General features: G+C 52.9%; 1 protein-coding gene across 4 annotated transcripts in view; it reads left to right on the forward strand.

The window, feature by feature from the left end:
* The window catches only part of PPP2R2C (protein phosphatase 2 regulatory subunit Bgamma), a 242,700-nt gene that overhangs the window by 200,749 nt on the left and 18,227 nt on the right, over nucleotides 1-23,724 (forward strand). For all 4 annotated transcript variants that reach the window (XM_055245412.1, XM_055245414.2, XM_055245415.1 and 1 more), the window contains one exon: nucleotides 14,851-15,015. In XM_055245412.1, coding sequence (XP_055101387.1) covers nucleotides 14,851-15,015 — 165 coding nt within the window. The remainder of the gene's footprint in view (nucleotides 1-14,850; nucleotides 15,016-23,724) is intronic.

The following is a 23,724-nucleotide window of genomic DNA, read 5'->3' on the forward strand; positions in this document are numbered from 1 at the left end:
ACTGTCAGGTGTGCATATCTCTTCCCAAATCCATGTTCACGGACATTGCTTTGGTAGCTTGAATTTGGCCATGGTGGTAGTATTTCTACAGATATCTACAAACACTACAAAATCAATCTCTCCCCTCCCCAGAAGAGAGGGTATTGTTCAAGTTACCAGCACACAACTGCTCTGGGGCCTTCACAAGGCCAGGCAGTTGGTCAGTCAGCCTCCACCATGACTGAGGGCTTCCTGCGTGCAGTGGCGCTGTCCACGGTGCTGACCCTGTTGTGAGCCATTGGGTCGAGGTCAGCATCTCCACCTCCCACCCCACTGTCACTACTTGCTGTGTCACACGGTGTTCTGAGCATGCTGCCGATGTTAACTGGTTGAATCCTCCCAACAACACTATGTGGTAGGCATTCTTAATATCCCCCGTTTACAGATGAGGAAACAAAGCCACAATAAGTTTCAGTAATCTACCCAAAGTCAAACGGGGAAAGGGGGTGCGGGGAAAGGGGGTGCCAGGGCTGGGATTCAGACTTAAGCCGCCTGGATGCAGAACCATGCACTTAACTGTCATGCTACACTGCCTCTCAGTCATGATGGTAACAACCCCAGTTGCAGCCTGCCTGGTGCTGGGGTGAACAAATGCAAGATGCCACTGGTTGCATTTCAGTCTCATGACCACTCGCCAGGTGGGGGCTGTCACTGTCCCAACTCTGCAGAAGTGGAGATGGGCACTGAGAGGTGGGCTCCCTTGCCCAAGGCCTCTCTGAGCCCAGTGTCCTTCTGATGGCCTGCCCAGTTCTGTTGAGACAGCCATATTTCTTGATTCTTGTTTTAGGCCCTGTGGAAAGACAGGCCCAATTGCAGGATAGATTGGAGGTTGTTTTGCGATGAGCATGGCTGTCAGTAGCTGTATGGCAGTCCTCATGTTTGCCCTGCAGGTGGCATGGTAGAGGTGTGCGACCCTGGCCTGCCTCCTGTCCCTTCCCGATCCTCACGTTTGCCCTGCAGGTGGCATGGTAGAGGTGTGCGACCCTGGCCTGCCTCCTGTCCCTTCCCTATCCTCACGTTTGCCCTGCAGGTGGCATGGTAGAGGTGTGCGACTGTGGCTTGCCTCCTGTCCCTTCTCGACAGACCTCCCTGGCATTTCTAGAACTTGCTCCCTGTTAAAATCCTCTTGTCCCCAGGCCTGAGCCCCAGACCCTTGGCCTGCTTCCCTCTTCAGGATGGGTCCTGCCACTCCCAGCCTTATGTCAGGACCCCTCCACCCTCATAGCTCACACTCCATCACCCTGGAGCCTCTCCCTCCCTCTTAGAACTCCTCTCCTTTTGGACAGAGCCTATGCTCCCTCTGAGTTCTGCTGGTGCCACATCCTCTCCAGCCTGGCTCTCGCCCTCTGTGCCTCCCTCCCTCATGCTCAGCCACCCAGCCTCTCACACCTCTGAGCCTTGCACTCCCCCTCTTCAACCCCCTCACCCCCTCCACCACACACTCACACACACCAAACACTTTCCAACCAGCTGACTCTGCCTGGATAACTCCTACTCACCGTGGGCTTCAGAGGGCCCTTCCCTAACCCTACACCATCTCAGGGCCTCGTTACAAATCTCTGACGTGAGCACCTGTGTCTCTCTTGGGCCATCGATCAATGGTGGAGCTAAATCTGCTTCCCTGCCAGGCCGGAGCCCCAGCAGTCAGGGCGGGGTCTGGTCTGCTCCTTCTCAGTGCTGTGGGGGTACAGCTGCCTGGGTGCACATCCCAGCTGTGTCCAACCTTAGATTCCCCCTCTCAGTTCTTGGAAACCAAGGCTTGCTGTTCACCACAGACCCTCCTAGTCCTCCCAGGGGGTGCCAAGCACTGTACCTTTTGCGTCCTGCTTAGCTGTATGCTTTTTTCCCAGAGGGACAGAAAGACTCTGATTGAGAATTCTAATTTAACTAACTTCAGTTTAACTGTAGCCATGTACTGGGTCTTTTGACATGTGTCATCTGGTGAAATCCTCATTACAGCCCTGCAAAGCAGAAGTTATCAACACATTCTACAGATAAGAAAAGCAGAGCACAGAAAGGCTGAGTTTTCAAGAGGTCACACAGATGTTAAGCAGTGGGGCTGGACTTTCAAGCTCTGGGCTTTGTGATTCAGAAGTCAGGACTTTCTTCCTTTTTCATAGCTTGGTTGATTCCTTTCTAAGCACTCATGAATCACCTGAGCGGGGCCATGGCAAAGCTGTGAAGATGGGCTCACCACACAGAGAGCGTGCAGGGCTCAGTGGCTTGTGCAGTGAGAGGTGAAATAGAACAGCACCTTTCCCATAGTTCCAGCAAGCTGGGTTCTGCTCCCTGAGAGGAATTGCATCATCATTAAGGTGTTCTGAGCAGAGAAGGGAACGAGGCTGTTACAGGCTATATTGTGTCTCCCCCATCCCCATTCATATGTTGAAACCCTAACTCCCAGAACCTCAGAATGACACTGTATTTGGAGATGGGGCTTTAAAGGGTGATTAAGTTAAAATAAGGCTGGCAGGGTGGACCCTAATCCAATCTGACTGGTGTTCTTATAAGAAGAGGTGATTAGAACCCACAGAGAGATGTTAAGATGCAGGAATGAGAATGTGAGGACACAGGAGAAGGCAGTCACCTTCAGGCTGAGGAGACGGGCCTCAGAAGGAGCCAGCCCTGATGACACCATGTTATTGGACTTCAGGCCTCCGTAGCTATGAGAAACATATATTGTTTAAGCCACTCGGTCTGTGGTATTTTGCTGTGGCAGCCAGGAATCCTCCTGTAGGGTCTGACATGCCTTGGTCTGAGTGCTTGCAGCTCATGTTTGTAGTCAGGTCATCTTTTGGAGAAGATTTGCTGAAAAAGCAGTTTTTCAAGACGACCTCCATGTGCGGGAGGCCTTCTAGGGCACCTCCACATCCGGCGTCCCTGGTGAGCTCATGCGGGAGGCCTTTTGTGGCTCTTAGCAGGGCTGCCTCCATCCCTAATTCCGGCGGCTGCTTGGTTGCCATGGCGACAGCTTCCTCCATCCTGAGAGCAGGCTCCTGCTGAGACATCTGGATGAGCCTCGCTGTGCTCGGTGAAATCGGTGGAGCCCAAGGCTGCAGCCCTCTCTCTCATGGATCCCTGCTCTGCACCCAGCATCCGCCTTGCTGAGGACACAAGCCAGTCCAGCCAGCCTGGGATCAGGGTCCTTGGGGTGCCCACCCCACGGGGAAAGCTGCAGATGGTTGGAAATGCGTTTACTCCAGAACAGTGGGAGGGACGCTGACTGGAAGTTAGGGAGTCAGGATTTCAGTCTTTACTCTGCCAGGGCTCTGCGTGTGGCCCTGGGCAAATCACTGCCCACTCTGGGCCTCCCTCTCCTCCTGGGTGGGGTTGGCACATGGGCAGTTCCTGCCTGCAGGGGTGGACTATTTGCCTGGCCTGTGCTAGGCACGGCTCTCTGGGGTTATTACCATGTCTCAAAGTTCAATTACTTGCTGTGGTTTTTAGATTAGCTTGTTGTGGGATCTCCACTGGGGCCCATCATAATGTGAACCAGTGTTTGCACACTGCTTTGGCACTCGTGGAGTGCTTTGCATACCTGCTTCTCACTTGAGCTCCTTGCCAGAACCAACCAGTGATGCTTCTTCATTTCACGTACCTGGCTATATTTCCAGTCAGCAGATATTTGCCCTGTAGAGGAGCGAGCAGCCCTTGGTTCCTGTGCCCACCTTACAGGAGAGGATGACCGGGGGGGCAGACTGGTGCAGCTTGGCTGCCATGGCTCCTGGAGGTGTAGCCACCTCCTCTAGCCTGACATGGGGCTGGTGTGGCTGAGCTCACGTGGCTGGGCTCCAGGAGAGCAGGCCATGCCTCTGGTGTCAGGAGATGAAGGAGTTTCTTTTTTTTTTTTTACAGGTGAAATAAATTTTAATGATAAAATTATTTTTGTGATAAAAATCTTAATAATAACATTTATTTAACTAAATATACCCCAAATATTATCATTTCAACCTTGGCACTAGCTACATTTCAAGTGCTTTTTTTAAATTATTATACTTTAAGTTCTAGGGTACATGTGCACAATGTGCAGGTTTGTTACATAGGTATACATGTGCCATGTTGGTGTGCTGCACCCATTAACTCATCATTTACATTAGGTATTTCTCCTAATGTTATCCCTCCCCCACTCCCCCACTCCATGACGGGTCCCGGTGTGTGATGTTCCCTGCCCTGTGTCCAAGTGATCTCATTGCTCAGTTCCCACCTATGAGTGAGAACATGCGGTGTTTGATTTTCTGTACTTGCAATAGTTTGCTCAGAATCATGGTTTCCAGCTTCATGCATGTTCCTACAAAGGACATGAATTCATCCTTTTTTATGGCTGCATAGTATTCAATGGTGTATATGTGCCACATTTTCTTAATCCAGTCTATCATTGATGGACATTTGGTTGGTTCCAAGTCTTTGCTATTGTGAATAGTGCTGCAATAAGCATATATGTGCATGTGTCTCTATAGCAGCATGATTTATAATCCTTTGGGTATATACCCAGTAATGGGATGGCTGGGTCAAATGGTATTTCTAGTTCTAGATCCTTGAGGAATTGCCACACTGTCTTCCACAATGGTTGAACTAATTTACACTCCCACCAACAGTGTAAAAGCATTCCTATTTCTCCACATCCTCTCCAGCACCTGTTGTTTCCTGACTTTTTAATGATTGCCATTCTAGCTGGTTTGAGATGGTATCTCATTGTGGTTTTGATTTGCATTTCTCTGATGACCAGTGATGATGAGCATTTTTTCATATGTCTGTTGGCTGCATAAATGTCTTCTTTTGAAAAGTATCTCTTCATATCCTTTGCCCACTTTTTGATGGGGTTGTTTGATTTTTTTTTTTTTTTTGTAAATTTGTTTAAGTTCTTTGTAGATTCTGGATATTAGCCCTTTGTCAGATGGGTAGGTTGCAAAAATTTTCTCCCTTTCTGTAGGTTGCCTGTTCACTCTGATGGCAGTTTCTTTTGCTGTGTAGAAGCTCTTTAGTTTAATTAGATCCCATTTGTCTATTTTGGCTTTTGTTGCCATTGCTTTTGGTGTTTTAGTCATGAAATCCTTGCCCATGCCTATGTCCTGAATGATATTGCCTAGATTTTCTTCTAGGGTTTTTATGGTTTTAGGTCTAACATTTAAGTCTTTACTCCATCTTGAATTAATTTTTGTCTAAGGTGTAAGGAAGGGATCCAGTTTCAGCTGTCTACATATGGCTAGCTGGTTTTCCCAGCACCATTTATTAAATAGGGAATCCTTTCCCCGTTTCTTGTTTTTGTCAGGTTTGTCAAAGATCAGATGGTTGTAGATGTGTGGTATTATTTCTGAGGCCTCTGTTCTGTTCCATTGGTCTATATCTCTGTTTTGGTACCAGTACCATGCTGTTTTGGTTACTGTAGCCTTGTAGTATAGTTTGAAGTCAGGTAGCGTGATGCCTCCAGCTTTGTTCTTTTGCTTCGGATTGTCTTGGGAATGCGGGCTCTTTTTTGGTTCCATATGAACTTTAAAGTAGTTTTTTCCAATTCTGTGAAGAAATTCATTAGTAGCTTGATGGGGAGATGAAGGAGTTTCTATAAAAACCTCTGCATACCCAAGGACTATACGGGAGGCCTGTGTGGATCACACCTCCTGTGTCCTTGGCAGGGATGGCTGCAGACTTCACTCTTGGGTGGAAGAAACCCCACTTTGCTGACTCCCCCAGGTGCAGGCTCTGAGCTCACAGGGGTGGTCTGAACAGCTGGGGGCACCCAGCACCCCTACCCCAACCCACCAGGGTGAGGAGCTCCTTGTACTGTGGATGGGGGACCAGGATAGGCCCACCTGTCCCTCCAGGGCTGCACTTGCTCCATCTGACATTGAACGTGGGGCTGTGTGCAGTAAAGAAGGGAGGCTGTGTGACCCAAGCAAGACTGCATCGCCTCCTCTGGGCCTAGGGCTGCGGGCGGCAGGGCAAATCCACCATGCATGGGGCTTTCTGCGCACATAGCCATCCTTTGTTTAGCTGGCACCTCTGGCTGGTTTTCTGTTACGACAGCAGAGTTGAGTCCTTGCAGTTTCGATAGAAATCCTACGTCTGGCTAGGCCTGAAATATTGATTGTCTGGCTTTTTGCAGAAAACACTTGCCAACACCTGTGAATGTTTACTCTCGGCCACTGGAAGGAAAAGGGGGTTCATTTCAAGACATGGGGGGCTGAAGCCAGACAACTGCCAGGTCCCCGGGCCCCTCCAGGGACCTGACAGCCCCTCATTGCCCAGCACCTCGCTGTCCCTGTCTCATGCCTATGGCTGCAGCTGTGACTTTCTCCTCCTGCTCCCCGAGCCTCAGATGACACAGAGTCCAGAGAGGCTGAGAGACTGGCCCAAGGCTTCACAGCAGATGAAAGGGGGATTTGAGGCTGGGACCCGGGGTCCCTGGCAGCCAGGCAGAACAGGCCTGTCATCTGGCAGACGTCAGCAGCTCACCTACAGAGCACCCACTCTAGCCTGGTCCTGTTCTCAGCACTTCACGGGGACTACCTTACCCCATCCTCATCTGGGAGCTGCAGAGTGCAATTTCCCTTCTGAATTTGGGGAAACCGAGGCACAGAGAGGTTCAGAAACTTGCCCAAAGACACATAGCTAGCAAGTGGCAGAGCTGGAGCCACCCCCAGATGGTCAGGGGGCAGGGATCGCACTCTGGAGCCACAGAGGGCGTATGGAAGACTCTGGAGCCCAACTGAGTCCCAGGCCTGGTCTGACCCTTCTCTCCTTGTCCCTGAGCAATTGGCTTCTCCTCACCGAGCCTCTGTTTCCAGTGTAGAAGGGGCACACCTCACTCACGGAAGGCAGAGGGGATTGGATGAGCCACAGATGCGAACCTAGTCCCGCGCATGTGTTAGCTGCGGCAGGTACCAGGTGCTTGGCTGGGGTTTGGGGGATATAAACAGTAGAACAACTTTGCCCAGTCAGGTGAATGACATAAGCAGGTCAGCTAGTATTTGCAACCTAAAAAGATCTCACCCATGGGCCTTGGAGCAGGTGCAGTGAAGACCAGAGGAAGCGGTGTAGGAACTAGTTCTTCCTGATGGACTTCACTGGACCCGCAGCACGTGTGACCTGCTTCCCAGACCACAGCAATCTTTTTTTTTTTTTTTTTTTTTTCAGACAGAGTCTCACTGTGTCGCCCAGGCTGCAATACAGTGGCACGATCTCAGCTCACTGCAACCTCCGCCTCCCAGGTTCAAGTGATTCTCCTGCCTCAGCCTCCTGAGTAGCTGGGATTACAGGTGCCCACCACCATGCCCAGCTAATTTTTTTTGTATTTTTAGTAGAGACAGGGTTTCATCATGTTGGCTAGGCTGGTCTCAAACTCCTGACCTCAAGTGATCCTCCTGCCTTGGCCTCCCAAAGTGCTGGGATTACAGGCGTGAACCACCATGCCCGGCCAGCACTGCGCTCTTGCATTTGTACCTCAGCAGCAATACTTTCAACACACTGCAGGGGGACGGCCCCTTTGAATGGCCTTTGTCAGTGATGATCCACTCCCGAAAAACCCCTCACACCCTGGCCTTCTTGACCATGCCTCTTATCTCTACTTTAACAGCTGCTTCCCTTTGAGATGGTTTGCAACCTCCTGCCCCCTGGGCCCTGATCAGAGGGGACCACAATGGGCTGATTCATTCATTCAGTCAGCAGCTACTTACTAAGCACCCACTGTGTGCCAGGCAGCAGCAGCAATCCTGACAGGCAGGTCCCTGCCCTCACTGGGGACAGACAGCAACAAACAGGCCAATAATGTAATAAGCAGTGATTAATGCTTGCAAAAAGAGAAAGCAGAAAATCTATAATTAAGCAAGGTAAAATAAATGTTTATTTTGAGGGGCAGAGATTTATAGAAGGTTACTTTGTTAAGGAGCATTCAGGCAGAGATCTGAAGGGCGTGACTGTGAGGGCCCTGCAGTGGGAATGTGCCCATCACGCCCTGGGTTGATTGGACACCTCCTCCGTTCGCACAACCTGCAGCTTCTTCTAAGGGGCAATGGGGCCCGGCTGTAGGGGGCTGTGGGTGGAGGAACCCAAGCTGGATTTGCAATCATGCACCCGGGCTCAGGTATCAGCTCTGCTGCTCACTGACTGTGGAACCCTCTGAGCCCGTCTCTGGACCTAAAGAAAGTGAAGTGGAGCACCAGCTGCCTTCTGCACCCTGTTAGTGTGTGTTGAGGTGGGGGTGGGGGGCAAATGACTGTGAACAGAGTTTCTAAATTGGAAGGGCTATTCCCAGGGAAAGGTTCAGAGTCGTCTCCTCATCTAATATTTGTCCACAGATCAGTCATGCAGCGAGCAGGTCCCAGGCACCAGCTCTGGGCAGGTCGTGTGTGAGGGGTGTGGGGGCACAGAGGTGAATCAGGAGGGGGAGCTGGCCCTGGAGCCAACTGCAGGGCGGAACCGATGGGCACATACACAGCACGGTGGTCCTGAGGATGAGCAGAGGGGTAGGGCCTCTCCTTGGTGTTCAGGCAGAGACTCAGAATGCTGTGGCAACTTCGAACTGCTGGATATGGCTGGCGGGTATGGAGGGAGAAGCGGCCAAGGTGAGACTGAGGAAGAGCAGGCAGGGGCAGCATGCTGGGCAAGTCCCACCTCCTTGGTGGGGTGGGAGAGGCCACCACGCAGGGTGGTGGGGAGTCCCCCAGCTGTTTGAGGAAGTTCACTCTAGCTGAGCTTGGGCACGGACCCCCATGGGGACGGAGATGCTGATGGCCTGGGCTGAAGGGCAGAGCGGAAGGCGTTCAGGTGGAGAAGCCCTGGGACCTGAAGGCCGGCTGGACAAGGGAAGGGCTTAGAATGAGGAAGAAGTCCCCTGATGCCTGGCTTGGTGCCCCAGGGCTGGGGAAATGGGGAAATGGGGAGTTCTAGAGAAGGAGCGGTGTGGGGGGCTGTCAGTGTGGGGGGGCTGTCGGTGTGGGGGGCTGTCGGTGTGGGGGGCTGTCGGTGTGGGGGGCTGTCGGTGTGGGGGACTGTCGGTGTGGGGGGCTGTCGGTGTGGGGGGCTGTTGGTGTGGGGGCTGTCGGTGTTGGGGGCTGTCGGTGTTGGGGACTGTCGGTGTGGGGGACTGTCGGTGTGGGGGCTGTCGGTGTGGGGGCTGTCGGTGTGGGGGGCTGTTGGTGTGGGGGGGCTGTCGGTATTGGGGCGCGTCAGTGTGGGGGGCTGTCGGTGTGGGGGGCTGTCGGTGTGGGGGGCTGTCGGTGTGGGGGGGCTGTCAGTATTGGGGGGCATCGGTGTGGGGGGACTGTCGGTGTGGGGGACTGTCAGTGTGGGGTGGCTGTCGGTGTTGGGGGGCTGTCGGTGTTGAGGGGCTGTGCAGGTACCCATAGCACTGGCATTATGTCTGCTCTTATTTCCCAACTCCCAGGAGGCACCTTGGGTGGGTTAGTGTCCTGTGGCTGCTGTAGCAAACTGCCATAAACTTCATGGCTTCAAACAACAGATATATTCTCACCGTCCTGGGGGCCACAAGTTCTCAGTCCAAGTGTTGGCAGGGCTATGCTCTCTCTGAAGGCTGTAGGGGAGGAGCCTTCCTCGTCTCCTCCAGCTCCGGGGCTCTAGGTGTTCCTGTAGCCGTCGCTCCCATCTCTGCCTTCGTCTCCATGTGGCCTTCTCCTCTCGTGTCTCCTCTTCTGTCTCTTAGAAGGCCACTTGTCATTGAATTTAGGGCCCCCCTGGGTAATCCAGGGTGATCTCATCTCAAGATCTTTAACTACATCTGCAAAGACCCTTTTCCCAAATGAGATCACACTCCACAGTCTCTGGGGGTTAGGATGTCATGGACATATACTATGCTAACGTATTTGTGGGGGCCACTATTCAACCCACCGCAGTGGAGAAAAATAGCGTGTGCTCAGTTGAGGCGTATGGGATTGAAGAGCGATTTTACCTTCTCTCCTTTTCATCCTCTCTGCGTAACTTGCTCCTCTCTCTGGAATTCCTACCTGTGTCTGACCAACTTTTCTTGCAGGGAAAATGACTCTTAGCTGTTAGAGTGTGATTGGAAGGGAAATAAATCCCACCAGACAGTTGGAGTGGAATTAGATGGGAAAACAGAAGATGAATAATTCAAGCAGCTTTGCCAGGGGAAGGGGGACTCTTAAATGATCCTAATTATGCTCGTTCCCAAGGGAGGCCAGTCCTGAAATGAACCTTGTGAAGCAGTTTTTCAAGTAGGATTTAGGCGGCTATCATGACCTGGGGTGGGGCCACCTGTGGTTAGTCCTGGAAAGGAAAGGGCCCAGGCCCTCATTTTGCAGATGGGGAAGCAAGGCTTGCAGCGTGGAAATGATGCTCCAGTGACAGCCAAGACCAGACGCCCAGCCGGGGACCCCCAGTGACAGCCAAGACCAGACGCCCAGCCGGGGGCCCCCAGTGACAGCCAAGACCAGATGCCCAGCCGGGGGCCCCCAGTGACAGCCAAGACCAGACGCCCAGCCGGGGCCCCTAGTGACAGCCAAGACCAGATGCCCAGCCGGGGGCCCCCAGTGACAGCCAAGACCAGACGCCCAGCCGGGGCCCCAGTGACAGCCAAGACCAGATGCCCAGCCGGGGGCCCCCAGTGACAGCCAAGACCAGATGCCCAGCCGGGGGCCCCCAGCTTCTGACCTGATGCTGGTCCTGCCAAAGTTAAAGCCACCAAGTGTGGTCACTGGGCCGAATGCTTCAAGGTCGACACACGGAGGACCATGGTGTGGGGCAAAAAGGTGTGCTCGCGGTAGCTGAGTTTGGGCATAATTCTCGTGCCCCGGAGGCTTCTCCCACAGCTACTTCCCTTGTCAGGAGTCCATCTTCAGGGCCCTGTGTTATGATGGATTGAGGGAGCACCAACAGGGACCACCCCACTCGGTAATTAATTCCTTTTGCAAAGGGCTGGGCTGCAGGCCCGGGTAGGTCCTATGGCCACCTGAGCCAAGGTCTCGGAGAGGCGGTCCCAGGGACCAGGTGAGCATGGACCCAGCCCAGTGTCCATACCCTGAAGGGTGCCGTGCTGCCCAGAGGTTCTGGGCATGGCTCTGGGCCCTGGAATTCAGAGGCTTGGGACTGCTTGCCTCCTCAGGGAGCTCTTACCGTGGGGACCCTGTTGTGGGGGACCTGCCACATTGGCCGTGACAGTGATTTTGCTCCTTCTGCAGGGTGACGTGGATGCAGGGCCTCTGTGTCTCACGTGGTTGTTTCACAGCACCCACCCTATCCGAAGACAGAGAGAAAGAGCAGGAGAGATTCCCCTGTGATGGCCCCTATAGTCCTGGGCTGTTGGTGGGACCCAGGTTTGGGGGACTTTATCTCCCCAAAGCCAGGCCCTCGATCCCTTTGCCTTTGGGGACTCTTGTATTCCCAGCCTGTACATGGGGTGCTCGATTGAGTGTCCGTGCCCATCAGCCGGCCCTGGGTTGCCGTGGCTCGGGTGTGTTTGCCACAGGGCTACAGACGTAATGGAGCCCTGCATACTTTTATTAATTAATTAATTTATTTATTTATTTTTGAGATGGAGTCTTGCTCTGTCACCCAGTCTGGAGTGCAGTGGCACGATCTCAGCTCGCTGCAACCTCTGCCTCCCTGGTCAAGAGATTCTCCTGCCTCAGCCTCCCAAGTAGCTGGGATTTCAGGCATGCGCCACCACGCCTGGCTAATTTTTTTTTTTTTTTTTTATGTTTAGTAGAGACGGGGTTTTGGCATGTTGGTCAGGCTGGTCTCGAACTCCTGAGCTCAGGTGACCTGCTCGCCTCGGCCTCCCAAAGTGCTGGGATTACAGGTGTGAGCCATGGTGCCTGGCCTCCTACATACTTTGAAAAGTTCTGAAACATCCCCAGGTGGGAAAGGAAAGAGCATTTGGGTGGACACTGAACCTGTCAGGGGCTCAGGTTTTGCAGTGGTAGCAAACAACCTGAAGGTCTCCGAGGCTTCAAACACCCACTTCACACTGCCTACTCTCGCTGCAAGTGTGTCCGTCACAGGCTGGCTTCGGTGCGATCTCACAGCAGAGGGAACAGTGTCACAGCAGACCACGTGCTGGCTCTCAAAACTTCAGCCTGGAAGTGACATGCCTCACTTGTCTATTCATTGGCAGAAGCAATAAGCCGCTGGCCACTCTGGGTTCTGAAAGGCCGAGGGAGAGGTCTCCCCTGGGAGATAACCTGGAATGTCCAGAGAACCCCCTGGGTGTCAGCGTTTGACTTCATCCCACCAAGTCCTCCTGCACCCACTGTGCCGCATGAGTTATAACTCCTGGAAATACAGCAAGAATGAGTGTCCTGATGACGCGAGCAGAACTCATGCGGGACCCATGTTCCCGGGCACTTCTGTTGCCACCAAGCCTCCTGTGGCTTTTGTGTGTCTCAGGGTGTGCAGAGAGAATTTAGCCCCTGTCTGCCCTGCCTCTCTACTGCACATTATCCATGGGCTGTCGCACTAATGTGCGTGACATTTCATCAATGGCTGCACTTTTCTCTGGATCCCACTTTAGTGAAGTTCAGTAAGGACCTGAGAGCCGCCCCGAGCGGGCAGCGTGTCCTGGAAAGTCATGGGAGCCATTCGGCCCGGGAGGGCTGGGCTGCCAGGTGGACGCTGGTGAAATCAGCATGGCAGGAGGAGGGCTCTTTTCTTGCTTGGCTTTCAGTATCATTTTTCATTATTTAATTGCTGCTTCTTTTCATACTGGAAAACTGTAGTTTCCTGGGAAACCAGCCAGGTAGTGATGACTTAACTCGTTTTTCCCTGTCTTTCTATTTTTATGTGATTCTCAGTTTCTGGTTAATGATGTGCTTCCGGGAAGCAAGATTTGAGCACGAGCACAGGGACCCTCGTAGGTGCTTTCTGACTGCACAGATCAGCCATTTTTTTTCCTGGCATTTTATAAACCCTCGTGTTTAGAGAGGTCAGAAAATACTGCTTGCTTTTTTTTTTTTTGGACAGAGTCTTGCCCTGTCACCAGGCTGGAATGTAATGGCACGATCTCAGCTCACTGCAACCTCCACCTCCTAGGTTCAAGTGATTCCCCTGCCTCAGCTTCCCGAGTAGCTGGGACTACAGGCGTGTGCCACCACTAATTTTTTTTTAGTAGGGATGGGGTTTTGCAGTGTTGGTCAGGCTTGTCTCCAACTAATTTTTTTTTTGTATTTTAGTAGAGACAGGGTTTTACTATGTTGGCCAGGATGGTCTCGATCTCCTGACCTCGTGATCTACCTGCCTTGGCCTCCCAAAGTGCTGGGATTACAAATACGGCTTTCTTATTGAGAGAGGCAGCAGCTTGGGTGGAGGAAGAGGGAGGGCAGATGGATTTCAGAGTTTCAGTCAGTATTTTCCAGATAGAAAATAATAATAATGGAAACTGACATGCATGCGCTCTGCAACACATCAGGCAGTGTGTGAAGGGCTTTGCCTCTGATGATCTTCACAGTGAAGTGATAAGGTTATACTGCTGACTCATTTTACAGATGAGGAAGCTGAGGCATGGATAGCTGGGAACTCGCTCAGGGTCACACAGCCAGGAGGTGACAGAGCTGGGATTCAAACCCCAGACCTTCCGACTCCAGGGCTCCTATGCACCTGAAGAGTCAGAGGGAACAGACTGTGCAAAGCCCCATGCAGGGCCAGGGAGACCTGAGCCTGAGGTCATTGCTGTGAGAGGGGAGAAGGCCTTTCTGTCAGGGTGACGGGTGGGATCTGAAGCGGGAAAGCCGGAGAGAGGCTCGGGGGCGCCAGTCCTTGCATGCTCCAAGAGATTCTGATCTGCTGCTGGGCAGCAGGGAAGGGACAGGAAAAGAGCAGGTGCTGGGGCTGGGGAGGTTGTGAGGCTGAATCCAGCCCTATGACTCACACCTGGGCCACCCCGCACAAGTTGCTCATCTTCTCTGTGCTCCAGTGTAACAGTCAGGGATACTGCCTTTGCAAGCAGCAAAGTTCTTGACTCTAAACAAAAAATGGACATGTATTGACTCCCACATTTAGCAGTCTGGGGGGAATGGCTTCAGGTGCAGCTTGATCCAGGATTCCAATGGCATCACCAGATCTTCCTCTGCACTCTTTCCACTGTCTGCCCCACCCTCAAGCTCCAGGGTTTCTCCTTGTCCTGGCAGCAGATAGAAGCTCCTTCTTTCTACACCACCCAGCCCAGCAGGGGTGACCAAGCTGCATCCCAGCCTTTTCAGTATTCCAAGTCCTGGGGGGCTGTAGGGCACAGATCAGAGCCGAGGTGGGTCCGACCCAGAAACCCAGAAGATCCTTTGCCCAAAGAAGAATCTCCATGCTGTAGACAGAAGAAGGGGAGTGGGTGCTGGGGGCAGGAAGGGGAGCTCCCAGATGCCCACACACTCAATTCCAGACACAATTTGAAAAGGGACTGGGAAGACTTGAAATCATTCACCAATAGCATCCACGGCCCAGCATGCAGTAGGCACAATATAAATGCTCTTTTTCTTCTGCTTGGCAACCAACAGGGGGAGGAGGGCAGAGGAGAGGGGCCCCACAGGTCAGTGCTATCTGTGGCTGGAACTGATGCACCCTCACTAGGGTGGGGTGCAGGTGGGGGGGGGTGAAGGTCAGGAGGGAAGTGGTGGGTCCAGCTTCATGGGAACAGTGGACAGGCACCTAGAAGGGGTGGCCGGCAGGCAGTTCACCATGCAGGTCTGCAGCTCAGAGGGACACTCGGCTGGGATGCATTTTGAGGGTCTCAGGAACAGAGAGGCAGCTCAGACGTGAGGGTGGACGGCTTTGCCTGGGAGAGGTGTCAGAAACCTCTGGAAAGGCGGAGCACTGAAGGTGCCTTCACTGCCCCTTCCTTGACCGCACTGCCCCCAGACATCGTGGACATCAAGCCGGCCAACATGGAGGACCTCACGGAGGTGATCACAGCGTCTGAGTTCCATCCGCACCACTGCAACCTCTTCGTCTACAGCAGCAGCAAGGGCTCCCTGCGGCTCTGCGACATGCGGGCAGCTGCCCTGTGTGACAAGCATTCCAAGCGTAAGTGCCCGTGCCAGGGGGTGGGGGGCTGTGGAGCGGGCAGGCGGGCGGGGAGGATGTCCTGTCCTGGTGCAGCTGCTGCAGGGGTGGTGGGTGTGGGATGAGCATGTCCTGGACTGGCCAAGGTGGGTGGGCCCATTGCTTCTTCAGCACTGGCTGGTGGGGGAGCCTGATCTTGCCACCTGCTGCCCCCCAGAGTCCCTGCACAGCCAGGAACAGCTCAGCTTTTAGGGTTCAAGGCTCTAGGGCGAGGGTCAGGGCATCCAGAAGGTAAGGAGGCACGAAACTTAAATGTCACCTCCTGTAGGAAGCCTTCCTGGACCCCTACTTTAGATCTGGATCCTCCTCTGTGGCCCCGTAGCCCCCAAAGCTTCCCTCTCGTCTGGAACTAGCCACACCCGGCGAACTTGCTATGGGCTGTCCGTCTCCTCCGGCTCCTTGGAGCAGGGTCTGTAACACGTCCCCTCATCCTAGAGCCCACCACAGGGCCTGCTGTGGGGGTCTCACAGGGGTATCCGTGGAGGTCTGGGGCTGAACGAGTTCCAGGGGACATTTCGTGACACAGCATCCCCCAGCATAACAGCTCACACTGAACACTCAACTCTGAGCCCAGCCCCCACCAAGGGCTTTATCTGTGAACTCATCGAATCTTCATACAAGCCCCAGGAGGTGCTGTTCAGAAGAAGAAACAGAAGCTCCTGTTATTGGCCCAAGGTCACCCAAATTCAATCGTGGCAGGGCTGGGCTGCCTGGCACTGGGTTATGGCCACGGGCTGCACACTGCCACAGCCGTCCCAGAGGCCCCTGAAGGCGAGGGATCAGGCCATGGCATCCTCCTTCCCAGACAGCCCTGCAGGGCTAGCAAGGGGCCAGGCTGGAGGGGGTTGTCCCGCAGGCAGAGGGCAGGGGCTTTGCTTATCTGGTTCCCCTCACTGTCTGTCCCCAGCACCTACCACAGTGTCTGGAAATAAACACTTGTTGAATAAACCCCGGAGAAGCCTGACTGAAGCCTGGGTGCCGGCGGCAGAGGGCTGGTTGGGAGCGACGGGGCCACCCTGTTCCCTTAGGGAGTCTGGTTTTGCTGGGCAGTCAGAGACAGGGTGCACACCAGCCCCAGGACTCAGGCTCAGGGCCCCCCAAAACCTCCAGCTTCTGCCTCCTTCCTTGGCCAAGTTCTGGCCCCCACATCCACCCCCTCATCTCCTCTGGGTTTGTCCACGCTCCGTGTGTCACGCTCAGCCATCCAGGCATTCAGTAGGCGCCTATTCCTGGCATGGGCGTGCAGCAGAGGCCCACCCTTGGGAGCTGGCGTCTGCGGGGGAGACAGACAGTGAACATACACCTGATACATGTCAGGGCGTGATGAGCAATGGCACCAACACCCACAAAGTCAGGTACAGGGACAGAGGGGGTCAGGGAGGGCCTCCCTGAAGAGACCACAGTGGAACAGACACCCTGAGGGGGTGGGCGGTGCTGATCTCTGGGGAAGAATGTTCTAGAAGGAGGGTGCTGCAGTGGCTGTGACTCCAGACATTGCCTGTAGGTCAAGGGAGGGACTGGGTTTTGTTCTGGGTAAGCTGAGAAGGAGAAGCTGTGGGTTGTCACGAGATTGGGACTTGAGGAGGAAGAGGAGACGCCGCAGAGGGTCCCCGGGGGAGCAGGCGTCAGAGGTTCCTGCAGGGTCTGCAGGAAGGAATGGTGACCCCGGTGAGGAGGGGTGTTGGGAGATGGGGCAGGGCTCACCTAGCTGCCCCCTCTGGCTGTTGCTTGGAGGTCGAGCTTTGCCTTGTGGGGTGTGACTGTGGTTTGGTTTGAGCTGTGGGTGAAGGTGGGGCCATGGTCTGGAACAAGAGGGGGTGCCAGGGACCAGCAGGCAGGTTTCAGACCCACGAGCCTGAGGCCTGTATTGGGCTCCAAGGAAAGGGGTCGAGTAGGCAGCCAGATGTCCAGGCAGCAATGCCACCTGGAGATAAATGTGGAGTTAGTGGCCGTGGACGGATGGGAGGCCAGAGACCAGCTGAGATTCCCGGGGTGCAGGGGGCCCGGGGCTGCGTCCTGTGTGCCACAACAAAGGACCACACACTTGGTGGCTTAAAACAGGGCATATGTATAGTCTCAGTCCGCAGTCCCACAGCCGGCTCACTGGCCATAATGAAGGTGCCGCGGGCTAGTACCTTCTGGAGGCTGTTGGGGTCACAGGTTTCTCTGCCTCTTCTGGCTTCTAGAGACGCCGCGTTCCCTGGCACATGGCCCCTGCCCCATTCTCCAAGCCCACAGCAGCCAAGCCTCTCTCACGACTCTGACCCTCCTGTCTGTCTTTCGCGTATAAATACCCTTGTGATCACCTCGCCCCCACCACCCCCAGTGATCCAGGATGGCCTCCTCATCTCAAGGATGGCTGAGTTGCAGCCTTGATTCCATCTTTGGCCTTATTTTGACTTTGTCGTGTAGCATAGCATAGTCACAGGTGCTAGGGATCAGGATGCAGCCGTCGCTGGGGGCCGTTCCACTGCCTACTACAGGACACTGCCCACTACAGGACACTGCCCCCACCGCCTATGCCTCCCGCCCATTGACTCTGGCTGCATGTGCCTCCAGCTGTGCCTGTGTGCAGCCAGCTCTGGGTCAGAATGGAATGGGAGAATATTGGGGAAGAGAGGGGATTCTTCCTGCTCCTGGTCCGCTGCTGACCCCGAGTGAGCCTTGTGGGAAGGAAGATGGGGCTTCATGGCACCCTGTTGTTTATAGGGGTGGAAATCCAGACACATCCTCAATATCCTAATCTTAAATGCTGAGATTATTCAACTCTTCTAAAATGAGTGAGGCAGCTTTTCCTTTCTTTTTCTGGAACCGTTGGTGTAATATATCTGCTCCTTGAAGTATTAGGAAAACTTGTGTGCAAATCTGTTCGGCGTCCTTTTGAGGGAGAGAAGGAAAATTTTAAGCAAGCAGTTAAAAATGCCGAGAAATTGATGTCGACAATGATGACATCCACGTAATAGAATATTGTTCGGTCATGTCAGCTATTGTTTTAGAAGATTTAATGCCACAGGGAAATGATTATGTTGAAAGATTTAGGGGATAACAAAATAAGGCTATGACCACCAAAAAAATGGAAACAGAGAAAACTCTGGAAAGAAATACACTGAGTTGTCACTGAGTGGTGAGCTATAAGAAACGGATGGGATATTTTCCTTTTATTTTTCTGTGTATTTTTACTTTAATGATGGATTTGAACTTTGAATCAGAAAACACGTGTGTGCAGGAAGGGTGGAATTTAGAGAGAACAGAGACAGGCATAGGACAGTTTTGTGCACCCCTCAATGTTTGTGTGACATTTTTCAGTGGGCTAGAGGGGGCAGTCAGACCCCCTTTGGCTCCCGAAGTCTGTGCTATCCGGTTCCCCAGGGCAGAAGCAGCGGTCACATATACCTTGCACATTTCGTGAGTCCAAGCACAGACACATCCATTGCAGCCACGTAATTTCATATGCCTGATGGTGTATGAGCCTCGTGTGAATCAGCCAATGAACTCAAGAGTGCGAGAAATATGACTATTTTCGATGACTCAATTCAATTTCATTCTTCACCCCCAGCTCCCAGGGCTGCAGTGAATGTTAACTTTAGGGCCTCGGCAGATTCCGTTCCTCTCCGGATTGCACTGAGGTTCCGGAAGGCTCTGGCAGGCCGAGGTGCAGAGAAAGGGACATGGTGTCTTCCAGGCCACTGAGGACTTTTGATTGTGCCTGGGTGACCTTGGGGCCAGGTCCTTGCTGACAAATCCCCAAGGGCCTGTTGGCTGTGCCCAGTGACTCACCTGGGAGGTTGGCAACATGCTGACCTCTGGGGGCTCCTGCCCCCACCAGTGATCTCAAGTCTGTAGACAGGGTGGGGCTGCCTGTGATTTACTAAGGTTTTATGTATGCTTCTTGCACACACAGTCATAGGTGAAGTTGGTTTATAATTTTCTTTTCTTATACTCTCTTTGCCCAATTTTAAGATTATTCAACTCTCCTAAAATGAACTGGGCAGCTTTTTCTTTCTTTTTCTGGAACAGTTGATGTAATATATCTGCTCCTTGAAATCTTAGGAAAACTTATGTGCAAATCTATTTGGTGTCCTTTTGAGGGAGAGAAGAATTTTTTTTCCTTTTTTTTTTTAGATAGAATTTGGCTCCATCACCCCGACACAGTCTTGGCTCACTGCAGCCTCCACCTCCTGGGTTCAAGGGATTCTCTCGCCTCAGCCTCTGGAGTAGCTGGGATTGCAGGTGTGTACCACCATGCCTGGCTAATTTTTTTTTGTATTTTTAGTAGAGACAGGGTTTTGCTATGTCGGCCAGGCTGGTCTCGAACTCCTGGCCTCCAGTGCTGGGATTATAGGCATGAGCCACCATAGCCGGCCAAGAGAAGAAAAATTTTAAACAACCAGCTTAATTTCTTTTTTGATTATTGATTTATGCAAATTTTATTTAAAAATTTTCTAGAATATTTTTCATTCTCGAACTCAATATCCTGTACAGAAACTTTCTCTTTCATGCCAGCAAAAAGGTTGTGCAGCAGTTTTTAGCATGCTTTTACAGCTTCCATTTCTCCTCATTTAATTTGCCACACATCGGGGCAAGTGGCTGAAGTGTCTGTCCTTCTGCGTGCCTTGTCCAGGCTGTGTTTTGCTCTGTGGCTCTCATGGGAAATCAAGCACGCAGCCGATTTCCAATTAGCAGGTGGCGGCTGTTTTTAATCTGAACACAAATGGCTGTTATTTGAGCTAATTTTTTAAAAGAGATTTGGGGATTAGGATTAGTTCTTCACCTCCCACTTCCATCCATGTATCCAATTACTGCTCAAAACTCAGGGAGCGGCTGATAGTGACACCCCAGAGATGCGCTCACAGCATCATTTTCCTAACAGAATCAGACCGCGAATGAAGATCGTCCTGGATGCAGGAAAGTGCGCATTTCTGCCATTGGACAGATGAGGAGACCGAGGGTCCGAGAATCTCTGTGACTTCCCTGGACCCCTCCTCCATCAGGGCAGAGCTGGGGGCACACAGGCCACTCTGTTCCCTCTGCAGCTTCCCACCTTTCTCCAAGGCACTGGAAATCTGCGTCTTGTGTCTGCTTGGCAGGGTGACAGGGTAACCATGGAAACAACCGTACATGAGTCCTCAAAATAGACAGTTACTTCTGCTTATGAGAGCACAGAGCCCACGGAAAGAAAGGACCGTGCCCGGAACACTGGAATTTCTTAGAATCGGGGGTGATGACGGCCGAGACCCTTCATAGGACCCCAACAACGTGCCTGGCCCGGTGTTGGGTGAAATAATAACCGCAGCTCATTCCTTGCACACTTAGTGCACACACATGCTGTTTTCCATTTATATCTCATTAAATACTCAGCACCTATGATGGGTGTGTTATTCATCCTACAGATGAGGAAATTGAATACACTTGACCCTGGAATGATGTGGGGGTTGGGGTGCAGACAGTGCCTGAATGCAGTTGAAAGTACACGCTTAACTTTTGACTGCCCCAAAACTTCACTCCTAATAGCCGGCCGTTGGTGGGGAGCATTACTGGTAACATCAACAGCTGATGAACATTTGAAGAGACTGATGTCTACGTGGATTTTATGCATTTGTGACGTACCTTTTTCTTTTCATATATATGTATATATATGTATATATGTATGTGTGTGTGTGTGCGCTTGTATATATATATATATATATACATATATATGTATATATATACATATATATATATACATATATATATATATACATATATATATATATACATATATATATATATACATATATATATATATATATATACATATATATATATATATATCCGAGGCTACAGGGTTCATCTGAGTTTTTTCAAATTGTGGCAAATCTCCAAAATGTTTTCAGTATATTTATTGGGAAAATCGCACATCAGGGGACCTGCAGGTTCAAGCCTGTGTTGTGTGAGGGTCAAGGGGCAACTGTATACTTACTTCTCATCGCTGCGAGAACAATTGCCACGCGCTTAGTAGCTCGAAACAACACAAAAGACTGTTGTACATTCTGGAACTCAGGGGCTAAAATGCAGGCATCAGCTGGCCCGTGTTATCTCTGGAGGCTGCAGGGTGGGGCTGTTTTCTGATCTTTTCCAGCTACTAGAGGCTTCTAGAGGCTGCGTGCACTCCTCAGCTCATCATTCCAACCTCTGCCTCCATCATCCCATCTCTTTCTTCCATCTTTCACCTTCCTTCTTCCTCCTATACAGACCCTTGTGATGACATTGGGCCCATCCAGATTATCCAGGGTCACCTCCCTACCTCAAGGTCCTTCACTTAATGACATCTGCAAAGCCCCTTTTGCCATGTGAGGTAACAGGTGCACAGATTCTAGGGTGGAGGATGTAGATAGATGCCTTTAGGGGTCATTGTTGTCTACTACATTGAAGCACAGAGAGATTAAGACATTTGCCCAAGGTCACACAGTTAAGTAGAGCCAAGATAGAGCCTCAGAGAGTCTCATGCCTTCAGCCTGCACTCTTTCTCCCTTACTCATCACAGAAGCCTTGAGAACTAAAACTCTTACAGGAATTGTGGGTGAGCAGGGTTTTGTTTTTGTTTTTTTGAAACGGAACGGAGTCTCACCCTATTGCCCAGGCTGGAGTGCAATGGCGTGATCTTGGCGTGATCTTGGCAACCTCCGCCTCCTGGGTTCAAGCAATTCTCCTGCCTCAGCCTCCTCAGTAGATGGGACTGCAGGTGCCCGCCACCACGCCCGACTTTTTGTATTTTTAGTAGAGACAAGGTTTTGCCGTGTTGGCCAGGCTTGTCTCAAACTCCTGATGTCAGGTGATCCGTCTGCTTCGGCCTCCCAAAGTGCTGGGATTACAGGCATGAGCCACCGCGCCCCACCTGAGTGGGTTCATTTAAAAGGGCTGTGTGGGCTCAACTCCCAGGTCTCAGTGTAGTAATGGATCTGCTGCAGAAAGACCAGCCCCAGCCCAGACCCTGCAGCTATCCGGGTGCAGGACCAGGGCAAAGCTCCCCAACAGTGGGGATAGCCCATGTGAAGGCCCTGTGGCTGGATACGGAGGCTGCAGAGAGGAGGTGAGGTCAGAGAGGTGTGTGGCTGGAGGAGGCCTCACAGGCCAGGGCAAGAGCTTCGGGTTTCCTCTGAAAGGGACAGGAACCACAGAGCCATCTGAGCAGGGAGTGGGCCAGCCTGGCCGTGTGTTCACAGGATCCCTCTGGCTGCCCAGGGGAGAATAAGCTGAGGGGTGAGGTAGAAGTGGGGGCCGGCTGGGGGCTAGCGTGCTCACACAGGTGAGAGACGCTGGTGCGCAGAGTGAGTGGCCCGTGCAGGTGGGGAAGGTGGTGGGCCCCCCATGGCAGTTGGAGCCTGTTGGATTTGCTGCCGGATTGGATGGAGAGGGAGGGAGGGTCCGGGACGGCTTCAGGCTCTGTGCAGAGACCAGGCTCCCATCTGTGTGGAGCTGTGTGGAGGAACCACAGGAAGTGGACTGGTAACTAAGTAGGTGCATTGGAGTGGGAAGGTTTCCATGAAGTGCGTCAGGAGCCCTCTGATGCATTGTTCCTCAGGGGTCAGGAGAGGTGTCCCTGGATGAGAAAGAGCCTGGGAATGGGGGCGGGGGTGCCCCACCCCACAGTAGTGTCTGAGAGGAACCTGGCTGATGTCAGGACATGTGTGGCTGGAACAGGTGGAGGGGCGGGCTCTTGTGTGCAAAGATGGGTTGAGGGGAGGGTGTGCCGGGCCTGGGGGCCACCGCTGGGCTTGAGTTATTTTGTTTGATGGAGCTCAATCACGTGGTGCTGGGCAGGGAGTGACAACTGTCATCTCTTCATCAGTGAGCACTCATTGTGCCCACCTGTGCCCTTGTAGGAATTCCCTGCCCCCTCCCCACTGTGTACAGCCTCAGGGATAGGGAAGGAGGCCGCACAGGAGGCCCCTGCCAAACAGTGGCATCACCTGGAACCCAGGAGCAAGTCAGTGTCCAGGGGTGCTCTGGGATCCGTAACCCCCATCGTCCTTCTTCTGCTGCTCAGACCCTCCAAGCTCCTCCCGGAGCGCAGCCTGAGGCGACGCCAGGTGGCTCAGGCCACTCCACCCTCATGGATGGCCTCGCATCCCATCAGATCACAGGAGGGAGCCATGGCCAGGGTAGCCCGGGGCGATCACTGCCCAGGACCCCATAGGCCCCTCTCCCCTCCAGGCCACCTCCTCCCTTGTTTCCCACCCCCACCCACCTGCAGGTCCCTCCCACCCCCATCTGTTTCTCTGGAGGCCTCACTGAGCTGCACTTGTCCCTGAATGCATGGCTCAAGCCAATGCATTTCTACCGTCTGAACCCAGTCGGCCTCCACCCCAGCCCCAGAGGAGTGTTGTCCACACACTGACAACGATGGGAGTGGGGCACAGCAGGTGCCACCAAGAGGGCCACAGAACAAGTGCCACGGGCACACAGGGGCCACCCCCAGGCTGGTTGAGGCTTCTCTGCCAGGCCTGGAAACTGCAGTGGAACCGTATCAGGTTGGGGAAGAAAGATGTCAGTGAGGGGCTGGAGCAGAAACGGCAGGCAGCAGCACAAGCTTCTCTCTGCTCAGGGAGCAGGGCGGGGCCGTGAGGCAGGGTCCCTGCCAGGCAGGGGCGCCGAGATGATCAGTAACTAATGACCAAGGCAGGAACCCTG

The sequence above is a fragment of the Symphalangus syndactylus genome, chromosome 16, assembly GCF_028878055.3.
Source record: "Symphalangus syndactylus isolate Jambi chromosome 16, NHGRI_mSymSyn1-v2.1_pri, whole genome shotgun sequence".
NCBI classification, from domain to species: domain Eukaryota; kingdom Metazoa; phylum Chordata; class Mammalia; order Primates; family Hylobatidae; genus Symphalangus; species Symphalangus syndactylus.